General features: G+C 42.6%; 1 protein-coding gene across 1 annotated transcript in view; it reads right to left on the bottom strand.

Moving 5' to 3' along the window:
* Positions 1-1,719: 1,719 nt before the first annotated feature.
* Positions 1,720-20,611, bottom strand: part of SLC2A6 (solute carrier family 2 member 6) — a 150,048-nt gene continuing 131,156 nt past the window's right edge. Inside the window, exons 9-10 of the mRNA XM_078641842.1 lie at positions 7,422-7,567; positions 1,720-2,735 (exon numbers count right to left, since the gene is read on the bottom strand). Coding sequence (XP_078497968.1) covers positions 2,580-2,735; positions 7,422-7,567 — 302 coding nt within the window. The 3' untranslated portion in view covers positions 1,720-2,579. The remainder of the gene's footprint in view (positions 2,736-7,421; positions 7,568-20,611) is intronic.

Below are 20,611 nucleotides of genomic sequence, written 5' to 3'. Positions count from 1 at the left end.
GTAAGGCTTGTGGGACTCAGAAGAGTCCCACCTACATCTCAAATTTAACGATTCGGTAAAAATACCGATCGGTAAATTTACCGATCGGTAATTTTAACGATTCAGAAACACATGCCCCTACATACCATTTCTGCAATACCGGTCGGTAACGGCCGAAAATACCGATTTTCGGCCGTTACCGACCGACCTACATCTGGCCCGTACATTCTCCAAGGATTTTACCCCTTTTCAATGCTTCATTTCCTCAGTAGTGTGGTATAATAAATTTCTAAAATATAAAGGTAAATCCTTTTACTACAAATATTGGAAGGAAAAGGATATTCTATTTGTCCATCAATTTCTGTCTCATAATTCTATTATTCCTCTTCCTGAATTGAAAACTATGTATCACCTACCTGCCTCCTGTCTACATGTATACAACATCATTACTACTGCTATACAATCTCATTTATCTACATTTACATTGCCGCTTACCATGCCTCTTATTACTCCCTCTACTCCCTTATACCCTTTATTCTCTAACCAGTTACCTAAAGCTGCATTTGTATATACGCTGTCGTTCTAAATCAAATGTTGAGATTGCTTGGGAACATGATTTGTCCGTTTCCTTTTCTGTTCTGACATGGGACAAATTATGGACCAAACTGTTTAAAGTTTTGCCTGCTGCCCATATCACCCAATCTTTATTTTTTATTTACCATAGAGCTGTTATCACTCCTGTTCATATCTGTAAATTTTCCCCATCTTCTTCCCCGCTTTGCTGGTCTTGTTCCAAAGAAACGGGCACCCTCAAACACCAAATCTATGAGTGCCCTTCTGTCTTATCCTTTTGGAACTCTGTTTGGAAAATGTGCATGTCAGTGTTTGGTTTCGCAGCACCTTTATCCTTTTTCCATATTTTCTTAGGCTATATATCACATGGTTTGGACATTGTACCTACTTCTATGAGACTGTTTGATCTTTTTATTGCTCTTGCTTTTAAAGTGATTCTATACCTTTGGAAAGATAATTCTAAATTGTCTGTAAATACTTGGTGGAATTTCATTTGCGATGAACATAGAATGGCAATTGCTTCATCTTCTATCTCTCAGAAAATTAAATCTGATCTCCTTTGGCTCCCTTTTACTATTTATCTCTCTACCAAACCTTCGTAATATTACTTTCACTATTCTTCTTTTTCTGCAAATATTCCTTCTCTACATTATTTTGATTACTCTCTTTTCTCCCCTCTCTTTACTCTTCCTTCTCTTCCTGCTTTCTCTTCTTCCTTTCTTCTTTCTTTCTTTCTCTTTTTTCCTTCTTTACTTTTCCCTTTTTCTTCTTCTTTCCTGTAGCATATCTTTTTCATATGATTTTTGCCTAATGTTTTATTGTATTAAGTTAATTATGTATTTTTCATATGGCTTGTCCTCTGTTTTTGCAAACATCCCAATAAAAATCTTTTAAACAAAAAAAAAAGCCTTTATGAGTTAATCCAGCTGCCTTCTTCCACCTTTAAAACAGTTAAGAGCTAGTGGCAGTCTAGTTGTTAAAGGGCATATATCTTGGGCAATTGCTCTCCGACACAGCAGTAATCGTCAAAAAAAAAATTCTGTGTTTTACCTGCATCACCTTTCATTGGATCACCACAGAAACTATCAATATGCTACAGCGGATTACTTTCAAAACCACTATCCCATATCTTGCTGGTTGTACCAGTAACATAAAACCAGAACCACATTTTTAGCAAGGCAGTAGTCATACGTCAATTTTACTGCACATAAAGTTACACAACACACAGTTAAAATACAATGATACACAGTTGAGCACCAGCAATAGGGTACATTTATGCTGATCTGCATTCCATGCCGCTGGAGGCACGTGAGCGAAGCCCCCGGCATGCAAACAGCAACCAGCCTGATTGTACCCAGTGTGGGGTTTGTATGTTTTGTAGCTACTCATCCCTTTTGTGCATTAAGTAGACAAGAATACAAACTCAGATGCCCATGTCAGCATTCTATCACTTTTTGGTGCATTTGTTCTGATGCAATTGGATGCTACTGACTACTGTCTTTGCAATTGTAACTCTCAACATCTTGTGTAGAGTTTCATGCATCTGTGCATAATCTCTCAGGGTAGTGTCCACTGAACCTGCATCATCATGCGACAGCTAGTCCAATTGCTCCTAAGGTAGGTTTGATGGTGTAGAAAGTAGGTTTCTCCGTGCACCAGGGTGCCTTATCATGGTAGCACACAAAGTGGCCAGCATCACGCATCTTCTTTGGGTTTCAGATCTTGAGCAGACATGTGTGCATCCTACACACATCAGTGCCTGGATACCCTCACAGGTGACAAGCAGCGCTTTACAAATCCACCTTACATTTCATCCAGTTATTCAATTGTGACTTAGTGCAAGACATCAAGGAAGCCCTCTGTGAACATAAGGCTCAAATTCACCAACAGGTACAGGTTTGGACCACCTGCTTAGGGCAAACTCTCTCCCAGCACCTCAGGACACAGATACACCTGTCTCTAGTCACACCCCAACCTGGTCCCGCATGGTAACCGGCGAGCCCCGCCTCTGGGGAGTGGGCCAGCGGTCAGTTGATGAAGGACCTTCTTCCAGTCCTAAAGTAAGACTCGATCTGCTCCAGGGTTCGGCCCTTGGTCTCGGGAACACAACACCCAGTAAAAACGAGATTCACTATGCAGATGATGGCAAAGAAAAAGAAAGGTACGGCAAGGCCAAATGCCTCCTGAAACACAAAGCACAAGAAGGGATAAGCATATGACCCCAGGTAGAAAGTACATTCTTAAGTTGCAACATCATATCAGACAGATGTGGCACAAAAGTAAATGCCCTTTTATAAGGTTTTTATTTTTTTATGAAGTTGAAATGAATTATCAATAGCCATCCCGTATTTCTTAAAGCAAGTGCACTATATCCTTGAAAGGGCAAATATTGTGTTTATTTAACTGAACTTTGTGGTGTATAACGAACTAAAACATGTCACACTGATACTGCCACTAGGTTGTGAACTCACAGGCATGTTTTGCGTAGGGTCAGTGATTCTAAAGGTGGGTGTTGCAATTGACAACTTCTGTCTGTTTATGGATTCTTGGGTGAAATTAATTGAGAATAAAAGACTTATGACACAAAGTGAGCTCATGACCATCCCACTCTTGGCATTTAGCTAAGAACCTCAGTTGTCCTGCACATTCTATTGTATGTAGGAAATGCAATACGAAGAGGCAATACTCCATGCTATGTAAGAATCTAATTATAGAAAAGAAAAATGTACATTCTATTGAAGATGTGGGTGGTGTTGAGAACAACTAAGTATTCCATATTGATAATAATTTGGCAGAAAAGAACAATTATTCTACTAGTGACATAGCCTTAGACGGGGTACAAATAAAGGTGTATCCTGGCTCATGTTCTCCGTGTAGATTAATTGATTATAATATTTTCAGAGAGAAGTTCCAAAGGAAGAATTATGCCATCCATCAGGCAGACATTGAACCAGGGGGATACAACAAGGATCCAATACTCTTAGTGGGAATGATAACAATGCAGATTTCATTCAAAGATCGTACAACGGTAGGAAAGATTTACTTAATGGAAAATGGATCCACTTTATTAGGGTGGGAACACCAAAAGGATTCAGAGATTAAGCTCGATCCATACAATGTTGAACCTGTCTTAGCAGAGGAAGGGTGAAGCAAAAGTAAAGCATTAGGTGATGAATTCTCTGATGTATTCACTGAGGAATTAGGACATTAAAACAATTCCAACACAAAATTAAAGTAAAAGACAAAGCAGTTCTCCTGATACACAAAGTTAGACCAATACCTCTCTTAATGCAGGAACCGCTTAGAGAAGAGTTGAACAAGTAGGTCTCAGAGGGCACTATTGAATTGTTTGAGAGTTCATTGTGGCTTGCCCCGATAGTGGTGACACAAAAACCTGGCGGTAGGGATTTACATCTCTGTGTAGACTTGAGGGACCTAACCGCAAATATCTGGGTGGACGGATTTCCTCTCCCCCGCAAAAATGAAATGATCAGTGTAATTGGGAAAGCTGAACATTTTACTGTCATTGACCTCTCTTCAGTGTAACACCAAACAAAGTTACATCCAGACTACAAAATCTCTAACATCATTCATAACACGTTTTGGAGCTTTCAGGTTTTGCAGAATGGCATTTAGCCTTGCGTCATTGGCTGCTGCATTTCAGAGACCTTATATAGGAGAATTTTACTGCTGCAGTTTTACAACTTTCTTTGTAAATTGACCCCATTGTATTTATTAACCAAACGCTTACTTGAAATATGATGTACACACGTTTATAAATGTACTGTAGCAATTAGCAGGCTTCTTTAAAAAGCAATTGTGCTGTGCAAACAAAGGTGCATAAAAATACAAAGTAAAATGTTATTGAATATTATGGCTTGAGTAATACTAATGTACATTTATAGCCACAATTCAATGATGCAATTTCTATCACTGTTCTTTGGGAAAGGCATCTTTCCAATATCGCTTCACTATTTTGTCATTGGTACTCCTCTTTAAGCCTGATTGTGGGAGAGTGCACTATTTTCCATAAGTCTATGCTAGACTCATTCAATTACACTCGTGGAACGTCTTTGCAATGTCCACTGACTGTACATGTTTTTTTTAAATTAAATATTACATTTTGGATTATCTATTAGTCATATTCTGACTGCTTTCTGTCTTCATTGGCATGGTTTTAATGTGCTACGCTACGGTATGCATATGACGTCTGTGCATGCCAAAGGTGGCATGCGTTGGCACAGGAAGGTCAGACCCATAGGCTTTGTCAACGTGGATGGCTTTAAAGTCAGAATACATTGGGAGTTGCCATATTTTCCTTTGAGGTTCCTCTTCAACCTCGACTTCAAGAGCTGCATCACTATGCACAACTTCATCGATGACCTCTGGCTGAGATAGTGCCAGGGCTTCAGGCTGATCCTCTTTCCAGGGTCCCACTTTTGTCAGTGGCCGAAACGGGGCAGTAAATCTACCCTTCCTTTGTGGTTGATTTTCATGTAGAGTGAAACTGACCCTCAAGGTTGAACTTCTGGCTTTCTTTTTTCTGAGTGCTTCAAGATCCATGACATTAAAGCATCTAATGGATTTGACGACAAAACATTCTTGTGGGTTTTGGTTTCGCCTCTTTTGGAAATACTTTCACAGTGATTGCTTTGTTGTGTTTTGTGGGCAACCTCTGGACTGGGCCTCCACACAAACTATTCTACTTGGAGCATGGTTCTTTTACTATCAATCCCCATGAATTTCCATGGATGGTTCTTACAATTTCCACCTCTTTAAATTCCTTCCCAAAACTCCTTTGAGGATTCCTTTGCTGACGTGGCGTTATGACACCTACATAGTTGTTTCTGCAGTTATCTAATGTGCTGGGCACTACAGCCCAGATGTATACATTTTTCATGCAACGTACAGCAGCAACCACATTTTCTGTGCTGCATTGCACCATGGAAAATGACAGTGCAGAGCCATATCTACTAAGGCTGGGTTGTTGTTGTTATTTACTGCACTGGTGCTCTAACTAGGCTGCTTAGTGTGCCACAAAACCTCGCACAATGGATTAGAGGTAAGTGTGTGCTCTGTAATTTAGGATTTGTACTCGAAGCATACATTTCCAGGGTAAATTTCTATACGTATACAGAAACTCTGAAAGATCCCCTATGTGCTCTGCACGTCAGCGCAAATGCAATCCATGGGGTTTTGGAAAAAATAAAGCATTTCCCCTTGCTAATGCCTGCTTTAAGCAATTTGTGTTTGATTGAAAGCCCGGTCATGCTATTTTAGTTGATTGGGCTTTGCGTCAAAACCCATGCAGTGTTTGCGCTGATCCACTCAGGTAACACCCCGGAAACTCCCCTTGATGCAAAGTGATGCAAAGTACTTGCGCTTCGAACAGCGCACCCTTCCAGTACATAATACCTCTTGTATTGCAAAGTACATTCAATGAGTTGCTTTGCATCACTTTGCATCAGCAGAAAGCCTGGATCTTGGAGTTGTTGTGATATCTGGGTTGGAGACTGAAAGTGAGTCTTTTTAAGATTAGTGGGTGTTTCACTAGGCACAGATCTTTAAAATGTTGTTTTTCATTAAAGTGAACTCCACCCCCTACAAACTAATTCTTATACAAGCCACGTCCACTTGAAGAAAATGCTGTTTGGGATGTTTCTGACTCCACTTGGCCCGAGGTCACGATTTCATTCTTCCCCTTTGGTGGCATGAAGTATTCAAAATAGTCGCTTAGAGCCTGATGATAAGCAAAAATTCTCCCAGTTTAATTTCTTTCATCATAGGAATAGGGTTTTAGTAGATACTCTGCAGGTGGATTCCTCTCAATCTTTAGAAATCCTTACGGAATCTGGTGGATTTTCATTACCACAAACTCTAAAATAACCCTGGGCATAGTTTGAATAGTAGCGCTACGCGTAGCTACGCGAAGTGCACTTTGCACTACCCAAGCTACGCGACCTGCGTAGTGTGGTAGGGAAAATGCTGTTTGCACTGATTGCACAGTGCCGGATGCTTGTCCGCACTGTACAATCATTGCAATCCGCATCTTGCACAGTGCAAGCGGTCGTTTTCTGCCGCTCGGGTAGATACGCGACCACTCGCAATGAGAAACGTGACCTTCCATTATTAAGTGTTATTGTTGCTTGTTAATTCACAATCTACAATTATGGGTTCAAGCTGAATATGAACAGGAACAATAAAGGGAAGGGCAATTAATAGCTGTTAGCATGTGATGGCATGTGGCAATACTGCTATTCTCTCCCAACAGAGAAGACAACCAGGTCAGTTGTCCCTGTTTGCTTCATGTGGCTGCTTTGCATTCACAATCCAGGCAAACTACAGCAGTAAGCGCCTTTATTCTAAGTATTCTGACTAAGCATTCAGTATAAAATTCAGAACACTAATATAAATCTGCAGCCGGATGCCAACAACTAAAACACTTGTAAAAGGCCTGCAGTGCTGGGCTATAGCCAAGCCCTAGACTTAAGCTAGTACCTGTAATGTTAGCAAGGGCTTTTAATGACAGATATGGCCTGAGTTCAAAGTCATTTAATGCAATGAGGATACTCAATCCAAAAATGGCATAATGTTCTATAGAATACATGGAAAAACAAAAAGACAAATATTGGAAGACTGAAGCAGAGGAAGTATGTGAGGTATTATTCTCCCTCTGTCACTCCGTTTTATAAAGGTGCTCTCATAATTCCAACATCAAAATATTATTTTGTTGCTAATCTTTATATTACTGTTATGATCAATATAATTATTATATGTTGGCAAATATTCAGTATCATTTTTGTTGCATACTACTTCTAGTTCCACTGTCATCACATCTAACTAATATTTGCAATATTACAGGTACTCACCGATGCAGGGATGAATGACTCGATCATAGTAAAGGCTGTAGCCCAGCTGACCAGCACACAGAGTCCGGAAGCCACTCCCCGTGCCCGGAGGGGTAGGACCTCTGACATCAGCAGCCACGTGATTGGACCCCAGCCCATTGCGTAGCCTATAACAAACAGTCCCATTAAACAAGTGGCTCATTGGCTGGGTAATAATGCCGAGTTTATAACACATTTTTCACCGCATAAAAAATTTGACCAAGGAAGAGAAACCTAGAAAATAACACCCAATCACTCTAACTTCAGGGGTCATCTAGAAATAACATTGAGTCACTCTACCAGCCAGTCACTTAAGGGGTGATTAAGATAATAACACTGAGTCACTCACACTCATAACAGCTGCTCACTTAGGGGGCGATTTGGAGTTTGGCGGGGCAGGACATTTGCCAAAATTGGCAGATGTTCGATCCATCCTATTTACAGTACATACCATAGAAGACACTCTAAATAGAACATAACGAACATTTGCCTATTTTTGTATACAATTGTATACATGAACATCCATTCTACTATATAGAGTAGATGGGACATCCACCAATTCTAGGCAGATGTTCCACATCCACAAAACTGGTTCACAAAGGTAAACTAACACTTTTGTAAATTTACGATTGTTTGCTATTCGCAAAAGTGTTTAACTAGTAATATATTTATGAATGCCGAGTCTCTGAACATAAAAAGAAAGGACAGTCCTATCTTTTACCTTATCCCTAAAGTCAGTCACTATATCAATCACAGTCATCTGCAGAGTTAGAAACACATTTTAGTTTCAAATATTAATAAGCTTTATTCAATAGCAAGTATCATAAAAGCATTACAGAATCATAAAAGGAGTATAAAAGTTTGACAGTGGATAAAAAAGTTAAATGAATAAAAGCAAAAATGTAAAACATTGCACTTCTTAGCCATCCTAGGGGTAACCATACTTTTCCAGGATAATAATATGCCATTACAAGGTAAAGTACACTATTTCTATTTCAGGTAACTCGGGCGTGTCGCTAAGGATCAAAGATTAACAAGACAGAAAGACATGGAACTAAGTCCGCTCAAACAGTAGTTGTTTGGCTACATCTTTGGACCTACTACCTTATTATTTACTTTTGAGCAGATAATCCATGCACAACCCAAAAACTTGGCAACTCCACAAACAAACAGAGACCTTGAGGCATCAGTTCGCAAAATGCGAAGTGCCACTAGATGGTTGTTTGTTCCCAGTTGGGCACAAATTGGCTTAAGTCATTTTGTCCTAGCCTGTTTGTAAGCAGGGAATGCAATTATTGATGGACTACCAATTCTTGCTGGGCTTCACAACACGGACAATGAGTTGAGGTGGATTTTGCTGGCTCTCATTGTACAAGCGTGGAATTTAAATTTAAAGACCCAAATCGGAACTGCATGTAAAGTGTCCTATCTCTAGGGATTCTAATAAAATCAAGGTGTGGCTCCTTGTAACCAACTTGTTTATGGTGGAGAAAATCATCAGTTAATCTCCCAAGCCTGGAGTGGTGTAGAAGCTGGTGATTAACCCAGTTCCAGTAGATCTTTTTTAGCTCTACCTTGGTCAAAGGGGCCTGAATCTCCCAGGATTTGGCTAGGCCCAATTTAAACATAAGATCCTTCAGGTCACTTAGCCATTTGACCCTTTTGTTAGAATCCAAGGTGATTAGCTCAGAAAGGCCAGCTGCATAATGTGTCAATTCAGGGGCGCGTCTTAATCTTGCCCAATACAATAGGGGACGGAGTCTGGTCACCTCACTAATCGTGCGTCTGCCCATGTCAAGGAATAAAGGTTTTAGTGGTGTATATATAGGGGCGGAGACCAAGTCTCTGATGAATTTATTCTCAGATATTTGGATCTCTACTATCTTTTCAAAACCCCAGAGTTCGGCACCATAGGTTGCCGAACTCACCGCTTTGCCTTCATATACGACTAAGGCCGGGGCAACTAGTTTGAACGGGGAAGAACGTTGCTCTCTTGAGATTGCACCCGCAACCCGCTTGTGATTTAATAGCATCTTAATCAGATGCGACCCCCATAGCATTTTGTCTGAGAGCCTAATCCCCAGGTAATCAAAGGAATGAACTCGCTCAAGAAGAGAACCATTAAGAGTGAGTTTAGGTCTAAATTTAGTTTCACACTGTCCTAAGGTCTGCTCAAAATATCATCTCCTACCTATGAAGCCATGCATGATAAAATATTAGACAATATCACTTGAGCAGTGGCACTTTCATCATTGAGCCATACATAAATGGTGTGAAAGTGTAAAAAATCTATTTACTCACTGTCTGACCTGGCACTTTCTGAGGGTACCCCAGGTTTGTGCTTTTCTCTACTCTCCTTTGCAGAAACCATTCTTGTTAGCATTTAAGGCTCTGTGCACTTTATTTACTGCTAACCAGTAGTAAAGCGCTTTTGCTCTCCCTTCTAAACATGATAAAATTGAACAACGCCAGAGTTCATTTATTATCACGAGTCACAGAGGGAACCTTTAGGGATTAGTGGTGCTAAACAAATACCACTGCTTAACCCCTTCGGGGCTGATGACGAGCTCAGCTCGTCATGAGCGTAACCTGCCGTACGCTCATGACGAGCTGAGCTCGTCATGTAACGCGGTAATTTTGAAATTGCCGCGTAGAGCGGGAAAATGCACCGCATGCATGCGGTTAAACAGGTTGCTAACTGGTGTAGGCTGCAGTGAATGCCAAGCCTGTGGGATAGTCCAGAGAGGGCTAGTAAAGAAGAACTGGCTAGAGTAAAAATCAAGGGGCAGATTTACAATGAAAGTGACTCAGTGCATTCCATAAGCCATTTGGCTACACCACACTGAGTCACTTTCAAAGCACAGGGATGAGAAATATTTACAACAATATGTTGCATCTCTGTGCTTACCCCTGCACTGGCGCACAAACTGCAGTCATGCGCCGGCGCAGGCACCCTTGCACCTTGGTGAAATGAAGCCTAGGTCATGGGGAGATTGTTCTTGTGCAGGAAGGGAAACCTACCTGCACAAAAACAATCCCTACAGGCATTTTCCTCTTTCAATTTGTGCTGTAGAATGCAGCACTCATTGAAAGAGGAAAAAACGAGGAGAAATGAAAACATTTCTCCTCGTGGTGCCTCACTACGCCTCCCCTGGGGAGGCATAGCATTCACACGCATTTCCAGATTTACGATTCCTCGTGAATCTGGAAATGTGTCTGATTCCATGGGGTTTGTATGGGAACACCTGCTGAAACACCCAGGGAACGTCCTTTCCACACAAAGTGCTTCGTGTAAAGGGGCCATATTTACAAGGACAGGAAAAGTCACGCAGGGTGGGTTTTCCTGTCCTCGTGAATATGAAGCAGTAAAGTGCACCATCAGTACGTCACAATAAGTGACGTACTGGTGGCGCAGGGGTCTTGTAAATCTGCCCCCAAGTACTGGGAGTACGTGGCAGAATGGTACGATACGAGTACGGCGAATGGTCATCTAACTACCCAGTTTCTATCCTTCAAGCCTTGTCCTAAGTTTGAGTCCTTTCTGGATCTGATCTCACCACAGTTAGCAAAACGTTTGTGAGGTTTCGTTTGGGATGTTTACCTAAAAGGACTTTTAGTTACTGAGCCACTGACCAAGTCTCCCTAACATGCCCTGCATGTGGCTCAGCACAGGAGTCCGAGGAACATATCCTGTTTTTTTGCACTAAATACTGCACAATTTGCAGTAGGTGGATTCAGCCAATATTCTTGAACCTAACGGTTAGATAGTATCGGGTTGCTTATAGAATTTGGACGACCGATACTTCTGATTGCACCATCTTAGCTTTGAGTCGTTTTCTATTAAGCGTCTGGCTTAGGGAGGTAAGGGAGCTAAACTCTTCGGAACGCTAGTAAGTGATGGCTGATTTGGCCTTCAGTGATATGATCACAATATGGTAAATTTGTGTGTAGGAAAACGTGGTTGATGTTTTTAATGCACTTTGCACTTTATACATCTTTTAAGAATGCTTGTTGATGTTCGAGGTTGTGAAAATTGATCCATGAGATGTATGTATTTTATTGTTTTGTTTGTCCACTTTTAAATTATTGTTTTTATTTTGCTTATTTATATAGAATTTTATTTATAAGAGTATTTTTATTCAGAATAAGATTGTCTAAATACATGGATTTTGTGCACGTTGATAGTTTGAAGAAAATGTTTATTGAATTGGTCTACACCTGATTGTACATTTAATTTACTTGTACATGGTACCACATGTGCCAAGGGCCTGTAAATTTAGTTGTACTAGTTGGCTATCGCACTCTTTGTGCCAGTCACTAATGTAGCCTTTTTGAAACATTTCTCAGACCTGCCACTGCATGCTGTAGTTCAACTTCAAAACTGCCATTTCGACCTGGCAAAATAAAAGTTTTGCAAGACCTAAGCCTTCTTTTTTTAAAGATATAAGTCACCTCTATGGTAGGCCCAAACCACTTCTAGGGCAGAATGCAGGGTATTTAAAAAGTAGGGCATGTCTATTTAGGATTTACATGTCCTGACAGTGACAAACTCCTAAAGTCATTTCTTCTCTATTATAAGGCCTATCTCTCCCATGCACTAACACTGGTTTGCCTTAATATATGTAATAAGTGCTAACTTTAGTTTGGGAACTGTGAGAAATTGGGTTGTTGGCTGGATAGGGTGTGAACAACAAAAAGTAGCTGGTCGATGGAACACGTGTTGGATACAAGAAGTGGATTAGGCGTAGTCAATGCTTATCTTTGGACTTAGAAGACATTTTGAAGAAAAATATCTGAGAAGGTAAAGTTTGCTGTGGCAAGGCTGTAGGTTGTGATCAAGATGGGAGTGTTGTCGTCGGGGAGCCGCTGGACGAAGTCGTGGTGAAGATTTCTATATTTAGACTTATTTACTTTTTTGGAAGTCAAAAATCTCCAGCGGTATGAGGTAGGAGGCTGTAGCCAATAAGAGTTCCAGGATGTTGGATACCCTTTTTAGAGAGGTACCACTGAAAAGCAATTGCTGTTGCAGAGAAGAAAGTAGCAGGATCAGCCGCAAAGTCAGGCTGACTGATGATGCACCTTGGGCGGATAGACAGGTTGGTTCAGTTCTTCCCTCGGTTCTCACGACAGTCTTTATCCTAAAATTGTCTAAGTCCCAAGTTTTAGATTCTGGATATCTGGGCAACTGTAGCACCACCACCAAGGGTCTAGGACTGGAGGGAAACCACGGGGGTTACGACTCACTAAGGAAAGGCCCAGTGCGTGTTCAAGAAGGTGGGAGCCTGTTATATCCTTGTGGCTCTGAACAGGAGGCCAGGAAAATAGCCTTTGGAGCCACTCTGATAATCCTGGGTTCAGGTGTAGAAGTAGGCCTCATGCAGCCGGCAGGCCTCTTAGATTACGAGCCAGACAAAGCAGTGCTTACAGGTGCAGCAAAGCAATGATTTAGAGTACACAGTAGGCCACATCAGCAGACAACCCTCTTAGAGTCCTTCCTCAGGTCCAGAAAGTAAATTGAAGAATGGGTCTGAGTGCCCTATTTTTATACCTGGTGCCTTCTTTGAAGTAGGGGAACTTTCTAGAGGTTTCTCTTTGAAGTACTTGGAGTTATCTGGCTCCTCTCGCCTGGGTCCAAGTTGACTTCAGGAACAATGCAGTGGTGACAAGTCTTTTGTGTGAATGCTCAACAGAGCCTATTCAGTTGCATGTGGGGCTGTGCCCAACTCCATCATTCCCCCATCCTGCCAGCAGATGGCACATTCAGGCACGACTAATCCCTCTTTTGTGTGACTGTCTGGGAGAAATTCACATAGTCTAACTGCCAACCTGATCCAGACATGTGACTCAGGACAGGCTGCAGGCACCGAATGGCTAAGGGCAGGCAAATGCTAAATTTCTAAAAGTGACATTTTAAAAATTGGTATATAAAATTCGACTTTACCATTAAATAGGATTTTGTAATAAAATTTCATAGACATCAAACATAAAAAGCAAAATTTGTCCCCAATCACTTATTAAATGTAATAAGCCAACCCAATGTTATCCTATGGGACAGGTAGACCTCACTGTATTGAAAAACGAATTTAGGGCATTTTTCACTACTAGGAAATGTAAAACTGTACATGTCCACCCTTTTAGTTACAATGCACCCTACCCTGTGAGATAGCTGGGGCCTACATTAGGGGTGTTTTATTTGCAGTAAAAGTGGGATTTAAGTTTGGCATGGGGACTATATTGCCAAGTTAAATTGGCAGTTTAAAGCTGTATTCGGGCTGTAATGTCAGGCCTGGGACATTTTTAAGTGGCTACTTAATTGGGTGCCATAGTAAGTGCTTCAGGCCCACTAGTAGCATTTAATGTAGAAAGTTGGCATTTTCATGTTGTAACCAACTGTACCTTTCTGCTACTGTCCTGTGTCACATGACTGTGAATGGCTCTGCTGTTGGGGTTTATCTATTGCTTCCAGAGAGTGAACCAAAGGAAACCTAGATTTGAAGGAAGAGAGAGTATTCCTGGCAGGATGACTGGAGAGGAACTGCCCCTGCTCTGATTACATTTCAATAGGTCCTGTCTGCAGCACAAACAAAGGAACCTGGCACACGGCCTGCCTTTTGTCACCCTAGACAGTTTGGAGCCAGGGAAAGGGGAAGAACTGACCAGAACCAGTTTTGAGGGTAGGTCAAGGAATTCCCCTACATAAAGGCTGACACAAGGTATAAAAATACTCATCAGAACACTCCTGGACTTGTGGTAGATTCAGAAGAAGGATTGCCCTGCTCCCAGAAGGACCTGCCTGACATGTGTGAGCTACATGGATGGCACAAGCTTTCAGAAGCCTCTCTAAAACTGCCCAGCTGACCAGAACCAACTGGCCTTGCCTGGACTTGCCTGAGCCTTGGTGCTGACCCCTCCTGAAATGAGTCCTATCTCCAACAGGTGCCCCCCCCCCAGATCCTAGACCATTGACTGGTATAAATGATGGTTCCTCCTGAAGGAAAAGGTGAAAATCCATTAGTTTGGGCTCTTCATGAGCACAAATCGGCCTGTAAGTGCCAAAATTCTGCCGCCCTCACAGACCGCCAATGCAAAGATCCAGTGGGACCTGCTCTGCGCGGCACAGCAACCATCCACAATGACCAGCAACGTGAGATAGTCACTTTGTGATGACAGTGACAGTCTGTGATGATCAACCAATGTAAATGTCTGGCGATGGCTGGCTCTTTGTGCTACAGCAATGACTACCCATTAGGCTCGACCCTCTCTTCGCACCAACAACTCTCTAACTAGTGGCATCCTCAAATGCGAACAAAACTCTCTGTGCCGGATTTGACAAGATAACTCTTCATACGAAACACCTTGAACGAGTTTGCTGCAGCTGCAGGACTATCGGCTATTTAACTCCTCAATCCGGCCCAACTTGCACGACCTGTCTACCTGGGTGAAACTCCCCCTCACTGGCAAGGATCGGAACTCCGCTACCTGGGGATTTGTTTAAACCTCACTATACTTGACTTGTATGAGGGTAACCTTTGTGCAGCGTTGCCTGACATCACGAAACAAATTAATTTCTGGCAGTCACTCCCTCTAGCCCCTATTGGTCAGGCAGCCTTAGCCAAAAAAAGTTCTATTACCTCAGCTACTTTACTATTTTGCCTCTCAATGTGCCTCTCCATGTGCATTCTTCAAGGAATTGGATACCTTATAGGTAATCTTATCTGGGGCACTACTCAACATCAAGTTGCTCTTTGGAAAATACAATTGGCAGTAAACCATAGAGGTCTGGACAGTCTCTCATTCAAAGTCTGCTATTTAGCAGCTCAACTGCAATGGCTTTCACAACAAACTGCTGGATGATACAAGGGTGAGACTAGCGGTGGTGAGGGAGTCCTTCCCTCGTCCACGTTTGCAGCTTCCTGCACCCAAAATCCACACCTCTCCCCATACAACCACTATAAGTGGCAGTGGCCCGGACATGCATATCCCGCATATACTGCTTAGCAAAGTGCACCCTGGCATATGTCCCAGTGTTTCCCCTGGTAGGTCTCCCTCACTTCCCTGGTACTTACACACACTGAGACATGACTCCTTAGATGGCTCAGCCAATCTACACCACAGGCGACATGTTTGTAGCCGCACATCTCCTTTCTTTTGATCAGCTGATGTCGGACTACAACCTTCCACCCAGCCATTTCCTTCTTACTAAACCGCTAGTCTACACCTGCTGTGTTCTTTGGAACACCGCAGATGCAGAACCTGCCAGCCACCCTGTAGAATAGACTGCCCTTATAATGGGAAATGTCTGACACCCTATTACCTGGCTCTACAAAGCCATCCAAGACTTGGTCCCCTAGACTCGCTTCGGCAGAAATGGGAGGATCAGTATGAGAGAGAGGGCTGCATGACAAGGGATAGACACAAGCCCTAGAATTCCCTCAGCTGGTTTCTCAAAACTCTTGTTTCAAGAACATACAGTTCTTTCTTCTGCACAGATTGTATCTGACCTCAGCTCAAATAAACTGACATTTCCTAAGTGTGCAAGCTGGTTGCCCATGCTGTGGGGTGCTAAATGGCAACCTAATACGTATGTTCTGCTCTTGCCTTGCCCTTCAACACTACTAGCAAACAGTCCATGACACTCTGTGGGATATCATGGAACTGCCTGTTATACACACCTGGGACGCATGCTCTCTGGGCATCATCAGCACCAGAAGCAATACAAAGTGCATACCCATTTTGCCTGCTTGGTGCTCCTCTGTCACGTTTAAGCCAGGTTGAAGGTATAAATGTAGGAAAAGAGACTTAAACTACATGTCCGAGAATACCTGGAGATTGGCTCTGTCTTCACTGTTTACTATATTTTCCTGCTACTTCCTATATATGCTCCTCTCTTCCTGTTGTGCGGGGCTTGTCACCTGTGTTCTGAGGTGAAGTCCGCTATCTGGGAGAAGACGCTGTGGCTATTCCTACCCTCGTATATCACAGATGTTTCCATGTGGATGCCACATTGATTATGGACCCGTCTTCGCTGTAAACTAAAGACGTCCTGTTCCCTCGCCGGCAGTGCCATTTTGCCGTGAGTGTTGCCAGGATTATTTGAAACGCGATTGCGCTGGAGCGCGAAAGCGAACTGTGACCCGCCAGCAGCGTCTGGCAGCAAATAGGGGGCTCGCAGCCCGTGTTCGCGCTGGAGCGCAAGAAACAAGTTAAGAGCCCGTTTTTTTTTCTTTAAACCAAGAAGGAAACATTCCTGTTTCATTGGCCCCATATTGAAGCGCTCGTGAAGAAACAAGTGGATTCTTTAGTTTTGCATTTTGGTTGTTTCACCCGCTTGAAAGAGTGCTTTACAACAGACATCTTTTGGAATTATTTACAGCTTTGAGTTTCTGCCATGTGGAGCCGTTGAGAGGCTAGGATCGGCAACACATTATCCTGAAGAGCAACAGGGTGTTTTTCAAACCCTGTATTAAGGGAGCCAAGTGATATATATATAGATTGCATTTAGTGGGTGAGGGGTGAAAACTCATGTCTGTTGTTCTGTGTCTCTCATACAGGAAACAGGATGCAGTCAGAGGAGTGATGCCTACAACTCCTTCAACCCATGCTGTAGAGTGTTCTGGCTACCACAGCTTTTTGTTTCATTTACCCCTTTTTTCCCCTTCCCCTGCTGGGGTGATATCTGTGGAGTGATTACTTACTGCTCGCAGGTAGTGCCACAATCAGGGAAGGGGTTAACTAGCTTCCTCATCGCTCCTGCTGTACCCGGCTTTTCAGGGTTTGTCAACCATTCTCTGTTGTGACATCCTCCTTGTCAAATGTGCACTCACCCTACAGTGGCGCTCCACTATAGCTCTGTCATTAGAGGCCTACTATGATGGGTTGCGTAAATGGGTGACAGTGGAGGACCTACGCAAACAACCCATATATTCCCACTGGACGACCTTACCCCCTAGCCACATAGATGGTGTTCACCACCCCATCAGTGCCAGTATCCCTCACCCTTAGCTAACATGTGGAATGCAACGCTGCGTCTTCCCCACTTTAGGCCTTCCATGCTGTGCTCATCCCACTTCACTCTCCCCTACTCTTTCTGCTAATACTGTGACCTGCTACCCCAACTCTGTTTATTTATCTAGTTCAACATATTTTATGAACTGTATTCCCACCCTAAGTTTACTCCTCCCAATGTTACAGTACATTAATAATTTGCTTCACCATCTCTTTGATCCTTGTCAATTGTGTGCTGTGTTTTTAAGAAAAGACCATTGAATAAAGAATAAAGAATAAAAGAAACTTTTTCAAAGAAAAGAACGACTCATACAATGGTTTATTTTGGAGATATCATTTCGCTCACTCTTGTGATAGACTATGGACAATAATATCCACTGCTAATTAACTTACCTGTGTGGTTGAGTGCAGAACCATTTGTGTTTAATTTTGTTTTGGGGATTCTTCTCCCCATTTTTGGAGACGTAGGAGGGTCACATCTCTGGTTTATTGCACCATGTTTGAACTCTTTCCTATTGCCACTATACGATTTTGACTAGTGCAGGACTTGGGTGCCTTGATCCTTCTTTGTGCTTTTGTGTAATTTAATGACTTATGTCAGTGGTTCCCAACCTTTTTCCGACCCGCGGATACCTTGACCCACTAACCGTTGGCCGCTACTCCCCATTATGTTACTTTTTTGGGCTGGTGGGGGGAATGTAAGCCCGGCCTCTGGAGTACTTCTATTTTATTCCCTAAAAGTAATTGGCATGAAGCTGACGAAGGTATTATAATCATGGATGTGACAAAATAAAAGTATAACAGCTGTTTAATAAAAAAATACTTTCATTGGTTAAGTCAGAAACATTACTCTTCAACACTGTGGTTTGCATATAAAATTGATTTAAACTATTTTTTTTCCACTAGCATTGGGTGCTCTCCTACAGATCATTTTAGTTGGTAAGGAGCCACATTTGATATACAAGAATGCTGCTCCACTAATATTATTAGTCATTTATCCACATTAATATGATTTTGGTGCTCTACATATATTTAGCATTTCTTTCATATCACTTCTTGTGTTGATGTCAAGTATGCTATTTAGTTATCACTTTTAGTGCGTCTTACAATTTGAGAGCTCTGCAACTGTTGAGTTGGCATTGCAAAACGTGACAGACTGGATCTATAAACCCACCCAAGCTTTAATCTAGACAGAGAGTGACAAGGAGCTACGGTTATAGTGAAAGACCTAAGGCTGTGGTCACGCAGTTTACATAAGCATTGAGATTGCTAATATACACATGAAAAGCATAAGACTGCTGCCGGCAAAGTAAAACTTAGAGGACAGACTATAGAGGTCGGGAAGAAATACGATTGATTGCAAAGATTTTGGGAGAGCAATCAAAAAGCATACACCGCTACCAACTTGAAGGTTTCAAGAATGGTGGGGGAGATTGCTGGAGAATGACAAGTGGAAGTACAGAGGCATCTGTACAATCCATAAGTTCCAATCTTTGTATAAGTTGGTGACGGTAAAATAAATCATACAAGCAACATATAAAAATATAACAAAGCAAGACAACGATCCCAAAATGGCGCTATCGGCTACTACTGATAGCTATGGTAGTTTTAAACTCACCCGTGAGCATGTCTTTTCGACCAGGTCTGCAGCAGGCAGCGGCTGATCAGAACTTACGTCAGAACCCAAGCGAGACAGCTTACAAGCTAAAAGTAGAGACTCAACAGCATCTGCACGGTGTTTTCACTTCACCTGAAGTACAGCTAGAGAGGATGGTACCACTGAAACACCCTCCATGAATCTCCATTGGAGTGCCTCTTTCCTTGGCAATTTAATTCTAAGTAAGAATCAGGTAGTTGGGAATTATGGTACTGAGGGATCTCCAAACGGAAGTAAAAGTGGGACTAGTGGGAAGCCCCACTATATATATATATATATATATATATATATATATATATATATATATATATATATATATATATATATTTTAAACAATTTTATTTGATTTTTCACTTTAGAATTCCATTTTACATCTGCATTACAGTGGCCATGCTTACAGTTTATACTGAATTTCACTCCTGTTATTTTTCTGGTGTAGTGACTTGAAGGTTGGAGTGGGTGTTAGGAACTTAACCAGGACTTTTGCATGTGAGGATGTGATTCATTGTCCCCTTGCTGAAGTAGACCCTTGTGAAGTTTTACCCCTGTAAGTGAAATCTTGAGTAAACTGTTCGACTCCTAACTTCTGGTCTAACCAGGGATATGGTGTTTGAGGGTGGGGAGAGGGTGGACGGGTATGCGTCTATACTATATATTGTGTCGTCTGGCTTGAGTTATGGTGTATGCTAGGGTGTGGGTGTATTTGGGGGCTTCCGCTGTGTTGAGTTAGGTGTCAAAGAGTTGGACGGCTGTGTCGTGGGTGATCGAGTTTCGGTTATTTGCTGCCAGAATCGCTGGAGGAGGTTGGCCCATTCTGTGGAGACACAGCATCGGCGTACCCCTATACATCCTCATTTCTCAGTGTGTCTTCCTCTGCCGTGCCCCACTTATTGACTGCTCCCGTCCAGGCTGCTAACGGGGGTCCCACAGGAGCTTGCCAGTGCATTGTGATGCCCGTTTCGCCAGTAGGATGGCTAGTTATGCGAACCGTGTCTGAATTTTATTAGATTTTCCGGTGCCGGAAAACACAGAGCGCACAAGCTTCCCATGTGGCTATGTCGGGTAGTCCTGTGAGCTCCCTTAGTGTTGTATGGGTTGTGTCCCAATGAGATTGTATGGTTGGGCAGCTCCCGAACATATGCCAGAATGTGGTGCTGGGGGTCTGACAACATTGACAGAGAAATTGTGTGTCTGGTTAAAGCCGCTCTGGTGTGAGGTAGGCCCTGTATCAGGCGGGCAACTAGAGCCAAATTTCGGGGGGAGGAGGCTGAAAAATATTTCGGGGGGGGGGGGCTAATTCTTCCAACCGTAAACAGAGTGGCTGTAAGAAGGGGTCAACACACAACAAAAGCCTCATTTACAAGTAAATGGTATTTTAAAGACCTGTTAAGTACTCGGGTGCGGCTGCAATTAGCAATTAGCTCGCCAGCCCGCGAAGCTGTCTCCGCCCGGGCTGACACACACGACGGGGGGGGGGGGGGGTAGGGGGATGGTGTAAGCCCCGTGAGCC

This window comes from Lissotriton helveticus, chromosome 5_1 (genome assembly GCF_964261635.1).
Source record: "Lissotriton helveticus chromosome 5_1, aLisHel1.1, whole genome shotgun sequence".
In the NCBI taxonomy this organism is placed as follows: domain Eukaryota; kingdom Metazoa; phylum Chordata; class Amphibia; order Caudata; family Salamandridae; genus Lissotriton; species Lissotriton helveticus.
The sequence above is the reverse complement of the archived record's forward strand: the minus strand, read 5'-3'. Positions and strand labels throughout refer to the sequence as shown.